We start from the raw sequence: 12,473 nt of genomic DNA, 5'->3' as shown, positions 1-12,473 counted from the left end.
AAAGAATTACAAATACACAGGCCACAATCACAGCACTACAATTAAACAACCCTTGATTTTCCATGGAAATAACCAGAGCTAAGTCTGTTAGGTTGCCCTGTCATAACCCCACTCTCACTGCGGAAAAGTGACAAACCTATTAGATTCCCCCTCCTCCCAGTCCTTAAAAGAAATGGAAAGCAGCAGCAAAGCAGTGAGCAGAAAGAAGAGAGAGCCATGGCCTCAGCACCCCTGAGATTACTCCAGTTTGCATTCACAAGTAGTTCATACTTAACACAGAGCATGTGCTTTTGGCCCACTGGGGAGAGGGAAGAGAACACCTGGGGCAAACTGTTGGGTCACAATCAAGTTCACAAGAAGCCAGTGGAGGCAGAAGAGAACCAACCTGAACTCCACTTGACAATACACCTCCCCCAAATCACCTTGCCCCAAAAGACTCCCAAATCAAATCTCTAAAGCCCTCTTCCCAAAGGAATGTTAGGGTTCCTGTTACCACCCTACCCAACCAGTCTCCCATTCACCCATCAGGAAGCCCAAGTTTCCATCTTGTCATGGCTAGAATCATCTTATTTTGTGCCCAGGTCCTCTGAACCCCTAGTCCCAGAGTAAAAGTATGGAAAGAATCAATTCCTCATTATCCCAGCACCCTTCTTAGTTATGCTTGCACCTTGCCCCCTTCCCATGGTCTACCATAACACCTTCAAATATAAACCCAGCCAGAAAACATCTGGAAACCCTAACAGATGTAGAGAAGGAATTTGCAGTCGCCGGTGACTACGATGGCAGGGGTTGGCAGGACGCAGGCAGGACGCTCCAGGATGTTCAACAGGCAAAATACCAGGTCTATGGCCAGAATCCCCCCATACTGGCTTCCAAAGGTCCCAACCACAAAGACACTGCCACACAGTTAACATGACCCCCCAAACCCAACTGACCCCTTTCCAGGTCCCAGCCCCAGTACTCAGTGGAGCCCACTGCCTGAAGGCCCTGCTAGTCTTCTAAGCACCAAAGCAGCCCATTCCCCACTTCTCACTTGAGAAGTCAAACCTCAGAACCACCCTGCTGGAGTCCAGGTTGTTTCTGAGCTGGAGACAAGTCAAGGAAAACAGCCAAGCATGGGCGAGGAAAATGGGCAATAAATTTACTGCATTTTGGTGTGATTAACCCAAGTCGAAGCAACTTTGTCCAGATTCTCCAGTCCTTAAGATGGCAGACTAGCAGAGAAAGGAGGAGTTAAATCCCTCCAGCAGCAGAGAAATCATTCTAATTCCCAGGTTCAGACCCCTTTCCTCATCTGCCCTGGGTCCTCTGGCCACCTTCCCTTTAGCTGTCATGTATTCCTGGATGTCAAACTGGCTTCTCTGAAACAGTGCAATCAAGACAATGACAACCAGGTTTCCAAACTGCAAATCGCCCCAAGTTTTATTTGTAGTCCATACAAAAGGGAAAAAAAATTAAGGTTTTCTAACACCACCTACTTGGGGAGATGGGGAAGTGCACTGTGCCGCACAGCATCAGCTAGAACATCAGGAGTCAGTAGGGACTGGACATGTTCCAACCGACTGTCCCAGCAGGAGCTCAGTCTCAACACAGTCTACAGAGGGACAGAGTCAGGGCCCCCTGGACACCTGGCACAGCTTGGCGCACAGGAAATGGTTAAGCTAACCCTTTCCTGGCCTCCCTCACATCTAAAAAGAAAAAGGCGCCGCCGACCTCAGCTGCAGGTTGCTTCCCCATCCAGACGACCTTAAATATCGCGCACAAAAATAAAAGGGAGCCAGGAAAAAAAATCAAAACATAAAAGAGATTCCCATCCTAGGGAGATGGGGCAGGGGAGAGGGGAACCGCAGATCTAGAGCCAGTGGCAAGATTTGCTGCTGAGGCGAAGGAACAAAGTAGGTTACTGCCGAACACTCAAAGGATCGTCTCCTGGGGAAGGCCCACATGGTAGAGGGGATGAAAAACCACCAACAGGAGAGGTATGGGCCAGCGGTTATAACCTGGGTCTGCGCCATACCACCCCATCTCTCCTCTCCTTCCCTCTCTGTGGTGCCCCATCCCAGGACGGCCCTACATGCGGCGCTGGTAGCCAGAGTGCATCTGAGCTGCCCGCAGGTAATCATTATAGGAGCCCGAATAGCGTGCGTAATCGGAATGGGCATCGGGCAGGCGACGGTAATCCAGCGAGGACTTTGTCGGCGAGCGGCGGAACGAAAGCTGCGACTCTGATAAACGGCGGTAATCAGAGAGCTCGGCTAAACGCCGGTCGGAACCATACCTAGTCGAGAGAAGAAGACAGTTGGTGAATGAGACAATCGAGGGGAGGGCTCCAGGTGGGCACTGGGGAAATGCCAATGGGGGCAGGGAGGGCGTAATCAGACTGGTCTCCAACAAACAAGATTTTTCAGAAGGCTCATCACCTTATCCAGGGCAAGAAATCAAGCCTGGTCCAACTGTGGGAAACCAAGCCCACCACTGAAGCCCTCCCTTCTGAACTGGCCAAGGTGGACGCTGGCCTACATTCCCAAACCAGAGACAAATTATCCCCACCCCTGGGCCCTGCAGAGAAAAGACCTTGGTTGTTTACCAACAGAACGGCGGACGAAAGCAAGGTCCCCAATTTCCCAAAGAGTGGACGCACCACATACACCCTGCCTTCAGCCAGTGAGTGCCAAAGGGACTACTCTTTCAAACCCACCCCCACCAAAGGCCAGGACAACCACGTAACAAGCTTAAGGATTCTTGAGACAGTGGGAGAGGCTATGGGCCACGATCTTGCAGGCAATAGCTCCAATAGCACTTGGGCTAGCCTAGACAGGTGACACCTCCCAGCCTTGACTAGCTGGTACCACCCCAGGCTGAGCACAAAGCTCCACCTGAACCCTGGTGACCAGAAGTTCACAGACATCACCCACTTCGGCCTCTGGACATCCCACAGGAGAAGGCCAAGGGAGGGGCCGATGGCTCCAGTTTCCCTCCCATGCCAACCTCAGCCCCTTGCCCTGAGCCCCAGCTGGGGGCAGAGGCGGGGGGGCATACAGTACCTTTTCGACATGGCGACAGCCTTTTTGTACGGATCGTCGTAGCTGGCCCGGGGTGGGGAGAGGCGGGTACGCTCATAGGGCGGCGGGGTGCTGTTGGCGTTGGCAACGGCCCCCTGGGACATGGACAGGTAGGCTGCAGACGGCTGACCTGTCCCGTCGTAGGCATTGCCCGGCTGGCCACGGTAGGAGGCAGCAGCCTGAGGATGCTGCTGTGCAGCATAGGAAGCAGCCAATGAGGCTGACGACTGAGTGCGGTAAGGAGCTGCCAGGGTGGCAGAAGGTTGGGCCCCATAGGCAGCTGCAGCGCCATAGGAGCCGGTGGCCGCAGCAGCTGACTGAGCCCCATAGGAGCCTGACAGGCCCATCGATGCTTGGGCTCCATAACTATTCAGCTGGGTCTGAACAACTGGCTGGGCCCCATAGGAGCCAGCCATCGGGGTGGTGGCTTGTGCGGCATAGGCAGCTGGCTGGCTCGCGTAAGCAGCAGCTGTAGCTGGTTGTGCCACGTAGGCAGCAGGTTGGGAAGAATAGGAAGCAGCCTGCTGTGCAGCATATGGGGCAGACTGGGCATTATAAGAGGCTGAAGGCTGGGCATTGTAAGAAGCTGCCTGGGCCCCATAAGCTAGTGATGAGGCTGCAGACTGGGCCCCATAGGAGGCTGCCTGGGCCCCGTAGGAGCCTAGGGAGTTAGCTGCTCCCTGGGTATTGTAGGAGGAGGCAGCTGCACGAACCCCATAGGAAGAAGCAGCCTGTGCCCCATAAGAGGATGGTTGGTTACCATAGGAGGCAAGGGAGGAGCCCTGAGCCCCATAGGAGTTGAGCGAAGAAGCCGCAGCTGGCTGACCCCCATAAGAGGAGAGGGCCGAGGCCGAGGGCTGGGCTCCACCGTACGGGCCAAGCGAGGAAGCTGCAGCCGATTGGGAGCTAGGGCTAGCCAGCTGGCCCCTGTATGGGGCCCCAAGGGAAACAGAGGGCTGAGCGCGGTAAGAAGCTGCCTGGGCTGTCATGGGCTGAGTCCGATAGCCGACACCCAAAGAGGCAGAAGGCTGGGCCCTGTAGGCAGCGCCCAGTGACACTGAGGGCTGGGCCCGGTAGGTGGCTGGCTGGGCCGTCAGAGGAGCCACATACGAGGCTCGGGGAGGTGAACGGCGCAGGGGGCTGCGGTCGCGACCAAAGAAGGGTGGTGTGGGCTGACGGGCTTGCCCATCAAAGCCACCAGTGCTGTTGCCAAAAGCCTGCTGGTAGTCGAAGGTGGCAGAGAAGCCACCAGTTCCAGGGAATGCTGTATCCCCAGCCCCTGGTTTCTTGGTCTTGTCCCCAGACTGGATAGCCAGGCCAGGCCCCTTCTTCTGACCCTTGGTTGAGAGTTCCACGTTGATGCGCTTGCCCTTCACTTCTTTGCCGTTGAGCTGCGCGATGGCGGCTTTGGCATCTGCTTCCTTCTCCATGTGAACAAACGCGTAGTCTGATAAAGCAGCAGACAGAGGGTTAGCAATTAGGGGGGCAGGGCATGCTACCTGATGGGTCCCAAACTGGACACACCAACAGCACCCAGCTGTTGCCAGTACCTCCAGGCCTCCAAACCCTCCTCTCCAGGAGTAGGTCATAAAACGTGATTCCCATATAACAAAGCTTCTGCCTGTCCCAAATAGTCAGCTTTGCCTATGGCTTTCTTCCTGTTCTCCCCACTTCCCCTGCCACCTCACCCAACTGCCTGCTCAGAAAAGAAAGAGCAAAGATGAACTGCAACAGAGGATAAAAATCTTCACTAATCTTCATCTCCTATTAAGTACAAATCCACAGACAAAAATGCAGAAAGCATTCTTGGATCACTCAATTATTCAATATTCTCTAACCCAAGACCACCAAACACTTCTGTTCATCTTTGAGGCTTAACTCTCAAACACTGGAAATGATCATTTATGTCTGGACATGACCCATGTCTCAGGCCAGGGTCCAATTAAAGCAGAAGAGCTACACAGCAATACACAATCTGCGACAGTCCTCCAATATGATCTCCCCCTTTCCCTCAGTACTTCCCAATTCTCAAAGCATTCCCAGGCACAAGATCCCATCTGGGCCTCACAACAATCCCTGGAGGCAGGCAGAGCAAAGGATCGCTATCCCCATTTTACAGGTGGGCAAACACACACAAGAGAATTTATATGGCTTGCCCCAAATCCACTTGTGAGATCCAGAAACAGAATCCCAGCTCTCCATGCCTCCTCACGACACCAGTCTATCCCTAAGAAGTCAATGTATAAGGCAGGATTGTATTTAGACTAGACACTTAAGCTGAGAAGGGGAGACACTGGACCCCATGCAAGCCAATGAAATGTGGGAATGGAACTGAGCCGCCCAGTCTAAGCCAGGCCTTACTCAATTCAGGCACAAGCCACCCCCAACTCCTAGGCCACATTACCTTCTCCACTGATACTCGTATCAAGAGACATCCCTTACCCCTTGGGCTTCTGTTCAGAGAAAAGATTTAGTTTCTCAGCTTCATGGCAAGAAGCTGCAATTCCTGCAACTACCAGGCTCTGCTAAGAGGTTATCCCGCAGGCCCTCAATCAGGATCTGAATGAGCTGTGGGAAGACAGGCTCTAAGTCAGGATGTTGATCTCAAAGTCCTACTCATCTACTACACAGAAGAGGAAACCTTCAAGAAAGGAATAGGAAGAAATTCTTGTCCAAATCCAATCTCACACATCACAATAGTGCAAGCAGAATCTGAAGAACAATGAGCTCATGCCCGCGGTAACACGGGTCATGTACTTACCACCACTTGAACCTGAGGCTACTTTTAAAGTTAAAGTATCAGAACCCCATCTTTCTCATATCACTTTAGGAAATGAAAAATTACCTACATGAAATTACTAAGGTTCCATTCTTGATTTTAAAAAATCCTTTTAAATGTCCTCTAAACAAGGGTCCTAATTTTCAGAAACTTTCACACTGGTACTGGCTCTCTAGCTACTTCTATAAAGCGAGTTATTTTCCTGGATGTAAAGCAATGCAACCGAAGTGAGTCTTACACAAATGAGAAAAAAGATATAATCAACAGGTAGAAGTCAGAAGTGTAGTATGGCAAAAGAATTTTGGAACTAGATGCTAAAATTTAGCCTCAGTTGAAGATTCAGATCACTGACTTGCTTTATTAAGTTCTTACAGAACTGAAAATTTACTTCTCCCCCTGACAATCTGTCCTGCCCACCTCAGAGTTACAAGATTCAACAAATGTGCTTAGGCACTCACTCATGTCCAACTCTCTGCAACCCCATGGACTGTAGCCTGCCAGGATCCTCGCTGTTCATGGAATTCTCCAGGCAAGAATACTGGAGTGAGTTGCCATTTCCTTCTCCAGGGGATCTTCCTGACCCAGGGATTGAACCCAGGTCTCTTGCATTACAGGTGGATTCTTTACCATCTGAACCACCAGGCAAGCCCAAATTATTCAAATGAGATGATAAAAAATGCCTTATAAAGTATAAATATGGAGAAGGAAATGGCAACCCACTCCAGTATTCTCCTGGGAAATCCCACGGACAGAAGAGCCTGGGGGCACAACCCACAGGAGTCGCAAAGAGTCAGACACAACTTAGTGATTGACCAACAACAGCTACAAGTATAAATAGCTCTATGATAAAAAGCATAATAATTATTCAAGCCTAGGAATAACCATAGGGTTATTTCCTTACAGGATATGATCCTTCATTTCTAATAAAACACAGGAGACACAATGCCATCTGTAAACACAAATTTGGAACTTGCCAGATATGATAAAGAAACAAAATGAACTATCACAACTGTCTTCACTCTCTTACGGCCCAAACCTGATTCATCTACCAATTGTGAAAAGCAAGTGTTCTTTTAGACCCAGCCACAGGGCACTAAAACTGTCCTCTGATCCCTCACCTCCACTCTGGGTAGAGCGAGCTAAAAATAAATGCTGGTGGTCCCAGATCTCTTCAAAAGAAAAGACTGAGTTGAGCCTACCACAAGGGGAATGCAATGGTAAGGGGAAAGCAAGTTTGTAGGCAGATTAAAGGGAACTACCAAAAAAAAAAAAAAAAAAAAAAGCCTCCAGGCACTACAAGAGAATCATACTATATTCCTGGTTAACCTATCCACAAATTCCTAGGACTCTATTAAGCTAGGGAAAAAAACACCCAACAAAAATGTTTCAATGGATTTACAAGAGGAATAGACAACGTCTATTCCCTACTTAGCTAGATTTTATTTAGAGACCAACTTGTAAAACTTGAAAACCGAAATTTCATAGGTACAATTCAACTGACCACACAGATGAACTATATAACTGACAAAAAGAAAGCCATGAGATACAATCATAACCAATTTATATCAGAAAGTTTCTAAGCCTGATACTGGAGGGAAGTGTGAACAGGTTGTCAGGCTGACTCAAACACATGAGGGCTAGCCAACCCTAAGCAGCTAAACCAGGCCTAGCCATGTCAAAGACACCCAGGAACCCAACTATTCTTAGGATGATTTTAAAAAACTAACAAAGAACTAGCAAACTCCAGGTACTCACTGGCCTGAATTGAATCAGTTCAAGGAAACTGACCTCTGAGGTAATTCATCTCATTTAAAAGAAGTACCAGGCAATGATTTACAGAGATCTCCTAATGATGTGGCATCACAATTCCTCCAATACCCAACTTAAGAGAATGTGGAAACAGGAGTTTTCCTATTCTTAGAAGAGTAAAAACTTCTAAAGTGAAACTACAGAGTTGTACATAAAAGGAAAGAATGGCCACCCACAACATAGGAAACAGTTTCCTCTTCCGCCTTTCAGACTTCTGAAATCTGACTGGTTCCTAAAGCTGTCAGCAACTCTTGAGACTTCATCCTTTAACACCCAATAGAATTTAACTGTGGAGAGTGGTTACAATCTGCTGTTGCTATGGAGATTTTTACTCTCTCCACATCAAATCATATCTAAGCTCCTGGAACCAAGCAACTAAGTTCTCCCCCTGTGAAATAAAACACAACTGGCTGTCCTGTGCAATACCAAGCTTTTGTGCTTTTCAAAGACCTGACAATCAACCTAAGACACCTCAAATGTCCTTTCCCAGACCAAGAAATAAGTATGCTATTTATAGAGCCAAAGCCAGTCTCCTCTACTACATTCCTAACTTAAAAACCTCATTTTCCTTCACTCCAAATAGAAAGGCATCACAGAGGGGATACGATCCTCAAACCTCTCTCAGAGCCCTTTGTACCAAAGTATTATCATGAGCTTACATATCAGCATAACTAAAAATAACAGCTAACCACCACTCCCTGAAGAAGTCAAAGCACTTGGCAAATCAAATGTTCACAAACGGACAAAATGCACCAAACTTTCACAAGGAAACATAATTTCTAAAAACCAGATCCAGTTACACAGTTCACCCTACTCCATCCCCACATCCTCTGTCACTCTGTGTCAGTCCCAAGCAATTCAAACAAATTTTCAGTTTTCCCTACCACCCCAAAGGAGGTTCCTTGACCAATGAGTTCCATAGACAGTCCCCTCAGATGCAAGTTTCAAAACTCTCAATCTAGTAGACAGCCTGCTTAAAGAACTACACACAAAAACGTACTATGTCAAACACAGAACTCATATACCCCTATCCATTTCCTGGCCAGGAGCCCAACCTGAGGCCTTTTCCATTCTTTCACTCTAAATAAAAGCAAAAATCCATGCACCATACAGCCTGCCTCATCAGAGCACCCAGTAGGAAAGCTTGATTTTGGATAGTCATGAACTTGTACAACCTGAGTTGAGGAAAATAGAATGCAGTATTAATGCAGAAGAACTAATTACTCCTAATGGTGACTACCAGCCTTTACACTTCCCCCAGTTACAGAAAGGATAAGGAATGACCCCAAAGATGTGCCTTTCAAGGACAGCAAATGATGTATCTTGGAGGAAATGAATAAAGCACCTGCCCCCAAATTTATTTACTATCCTCACAACTCTCACACAGGTTATGAGCAGGTATGAATCCAAAACCAGCAGCCAGGAGGAACCAGATACTTCCAGGTTGCATCCTTGAAAATACAGTAAGGCAAAGTTAACTCTGATCTGTGTCCAAGTGGAACACAGACTGGACACACACAAGGACAGTATTCCAGATCTTGTCAACAAAACACAAAAAGAGCCTAAGGGGTAAGAACCGACTATGAAAAGAAGTCACCGCGGTCCAAAAAAGGAAGTCAGGCCTAAACCATGATGATACATTCTTCTCAGGATCTACCCTGATCATGAAGACTATTGAAGCAAAGACGACTACTAAGTCCCCATGTCCCCCTCAGCCACAGAGTGTGCCCCTTTGCAAAATCACCATGTTTAGAAAACAAGGACATTGCTCTGGGGCACCGGCTTGAAAGTTAGCGGCTAAGAGGCCTTTTCATAAAACAAGCCTTCTTCCACAGGTGAAAGGTCGGGGCTTCCAGTTTACAGATATAAAATCGATCTCAAAGTAGGGGGGAAAAAAAGTTTGAGGGAGTTGGAAAGCGCAGAGTTGCCAGGCCTAACCCACCTAACAATACTGAAAGGCCAAAGTAGTTCGGAAGCCCCCGCCTCCCACCCCGTACCCAGGAGTTAACTATGCCCATGAGTAGACCCACGCCACACAGTACTAAAAGATCCCAGCCCGGGAAACTTCCAAGGGCCCCGTTACCTTCCGCTCGGGAGCATTCACCCGGAGGGAACACGAGGGTGGCTTTTGGTGAGGGGCGGGGGGATCAGCCCCCACCTTTTCCCTTGCTCTGACAGACGTCTGGAGAGGAAGTGGGGAAGTGGCAAAATCTTCCCCGCTCCATGATCCGGCTTGTGCCCGTCACTTCCCAATTTCCGCTCGGTGCCAGGCCCAGGAGACCAGTAGAAGGCGCGCCCCCAGTATACTCCCAAATCTCTCAGGCGCGTCCCCGGCCCCGTAGCTCGGCTCACAGTGGCCGCCGCACCCACCCTGAGCCGGTTCCTCCCATTGGGTTAATGGTGCCTGGACCGCAAGGGAGGAATGTGGCTCTACCCAACGCGCCCCCAACACCTCCAGCCTCACTCCCGCGGACTTCGCCCCACCCCCGCCCCACCAACCGCGCTGTGACCGGCCCCCGGGAAAGGGGCGTGGCTAACAAGCAGAGTGCCCCGAGCGCGCCCCCGCCTGCACGTTACCTTTCACCACGTCACACTCGATGACGCGTCCGCGGCGCTCGAAGAGGCTGCGCAATTCCTGGCTCGTGCACGCTGCCGATACATTGCCCACGAATATCTTCCAAGTGTTAAGAGGCCGTGGGCGCGACATCTCCACCACGAGCGCGCGCCCCGGCCGCAGCTCGTGGCCATGCAGGGCCTCGATGGCGCGCACCGCGCCCGCGTTCTCGCGCATGTGCACGAAGGCGAACTGTTTCATGACGGCGCAGCTCATGACCGTGCCGTAGGGCGCGAAGAGAGCTGCCAGTTCCTCCGGCGTCGTATCGGCCCCATCGACGTTTCCCACAAATATCTTCATTTTGCCGCCGCAGCCGCCTTCCCGGAGAGCCGGGACCTCTCCTCCAGCGACAGGCGAGACGTCCGAACCGCCGGCAGTCCTCCCTAGGAATGGCTGGCGACTGAGAACCCCGCCGCGCAGGCGCCCTGACCTAGCCAATCGGAGCCCGGATCCCGCGCGTCATGCAGCCAATCAGAGAGGCTGAAAGAAAATGCACTCAGACGCAGCCAATCCCAGAGGGTCTGGAGCCCGCTCGTTAGCGGAGGGGGTGGGAGAGGGACGACGGCGCGCGACCAACCGCCACTGCCGGGGGGAGGGGAAGAAGGGCTGGGGAAGGGGTTACGCGCGCAGGGAGCGCCGGGGCAGCTGAGAGGCCTAGTGAGCGAGGCGGCCTCTGGCCTGGGTGGGGCGGGATCGGCAGGCCCCGAGGAAAAACTTAGTTGAGTCGTAAGTCAGAGCCTCTCTCATTCTGGTCGCCTGCACCAAACCCGCGCCAAGCTAGGGGTAGCAGCGAGAGTGTCCACGGGAAGTCCTGGCCTGGCGGGAGAAACCAGGACAAACGCCTTCCTTCAGCAGAAGACTCCCGGGACTGGCTCCCAGGACTGGCGCTTGTGCTGGGCAGTCAGGGGCCCCTGAGCGGCATCTGCCCCATAGAAACCCTCGTGCCATTAATTTCTTTGGAAACACATTCCTTGAGGTTGCTGAGTTCCAGGCAGACGTTGGAGACACTGAAAAGCCAAGCAGACCCCACCTCTGCCTTTATGGACTTGAAAAACAAGGAATGAGATATATCAATCTTGATATATGTTTGAAATTTTCCACAACAAAAAGTTTAATAAAATCGGAAATTGAGTCAAAAGAACAATCCTTGAGGGGATGAAAGTTGAGCCTTTAAAAAAGAGAAAAAGATTTTGCATGGCAGAAGATGTCAAAAATATAAGAACATGTGACAAGTTCAGGAAAATGTTTACTTGCAAGTTCATTCTACAGATTTTATTCAGCGCCCACCCTGTTGGGACAAGACCAAAAATAAAGCAGTGAACAAAATGACAAAAGTCCCTACCCTGGAGCTTGTATTACTGTGGAGAGAGACAGATAGTACGTAAAACAAATAGCCTGTTAGGTAGTGATAAAGACTTGAAATAACTGAGGGAGCCATGCTGTGGGGGAATCATTCTAGCCTGTAAGAACATGTCAGAAAGTCCTGGGGCAGGAGTGTGTCTGTCCAAAGAATCACAAGAGCTAGTATGGCTGAATTGGAACAGAGTGAATAATAGATCAGGACAGAGAGGAGATGTAGCACCTGGTGGGCCATTTAAATAATTTTGGCTTTCACTCTTAGTGAGGCTGAAAGTCTATAAAGAGAAGAGGGGTTCACCTGATAGGACTTAGCTTTCATAGTTTTATAAGTATCATTCTGGCAGCTATTGAAATGGGCAAAAACAGAAGATAGACATTTGCTCAGAACAGTTATCACTGCAGCAAAAATCCAGGAGAAAGGGACCTCCCTAGCAGTCCAGTGATTAGGACTCTGTGCTTCCACTTCAGGGGGTAGGGGTTTAATCTTTGGTCTGCTGCAGGGCGCTGTCAAAAAAAAAAAAATCCAAGCCAGAAGTGAGAGTGGATTAGGGTGGCTGTAGTAATGGCACCCCACTCCAATACTCTTACCTGGAAAATCCCATGGACGGAGGAGCCTGGTAGGCTGCAGTCCATGGGGTTGCTGAGGGTCGGACATGACTGAGCGACTTCACTTTCACTTTTCACTTTCATGCATTGGAGAAGGAAATGGCAACCCTCTCCAGTGTTCTTGCCTGGAGAATCCCAGGGATGGGAGAGCCTGGTGGGCTGCCATCTATGGGGTCGCACAGAGTCAGACACGACTGAAGCGACTTAGCAGCAGCAGCAGCAATAAAATTCAGCAGAAGTGCTT

General features: G+C 50.1%; 1 protein-coding gene across 1 annotated transcript; it reads right to left on the bottom strand.

Moving 5' to 3' along the window:
• Nucleotides 1–1,395: 1,395 nt before the first annotated feature.
• RBM14 (RNA binding motif protein 14) lies at nucleotides 1,396–10,643 on the bottom strand. The gene is made up of 3 exons (XM_052662577.1): nucleotides 10,228–10,643; nucleotides 3,045–4,509; nucleotides 1,396–2,278 (listed from the first exon to the last, which is right to left on the bottom strand). Exons 1-3 carry the CDS (start codon nucleotides 10,562–10,564, stop codon nucleotides 2,071–2,073), a joined length of 2,010 nt encoding a protein of 669 aa, XP_052518537.1. The 5' UTR covers nucleotides 10,565–10,643; the 3' UTR covers nucleotides 1,396–2,070.
• Between the last annotated feature and the right edge of the window lie 1,830 nt (nucleotides 10,644–12,473).

The sequence above is a fragment of the Budorcas taxicolor genome, chromosome 25 (assembly GCF_023091745.1).
Source record: "Budorcas taxicolor isolate Tak-1 chromosome 25, Takin1.1, whole genome shotgun sequence".
NCBI classification, from domain to species: Eukaryota; Metazoa; Chordata; class Mammalia; order Artiodactyla; family Bovidae; genus Budorcas; species Budorcas taxicolor.
This window is presented reverse-complemented; position numbering and strand designations above follow the sequence as displayed.

Bases quoted from the DNA above. Each gene is read 5' to 3' on its own strand.
- RBM14 (XM_052662577.1), bottom strand. From the start codon at position 10,564: ATGAAGATATTTGTGGGAAACGTCGATGGGGCCGATACGACGCCGGAG. The intron at 4,510-10,227 runs GTAACGTGCAGG...CTGCTTTATCAG, and splicing joins CGAGTGTGACGTGGTGAAAG to ACTACGCGTTTGTTCACATG. The intron at 2,279-3,044 runs GTACTGTATGCC...TCTCTCGACTAG, and splicing joins GCTGTCGCCATGTCGAAAAG to GTATGGTTCCGACCGGCGTT.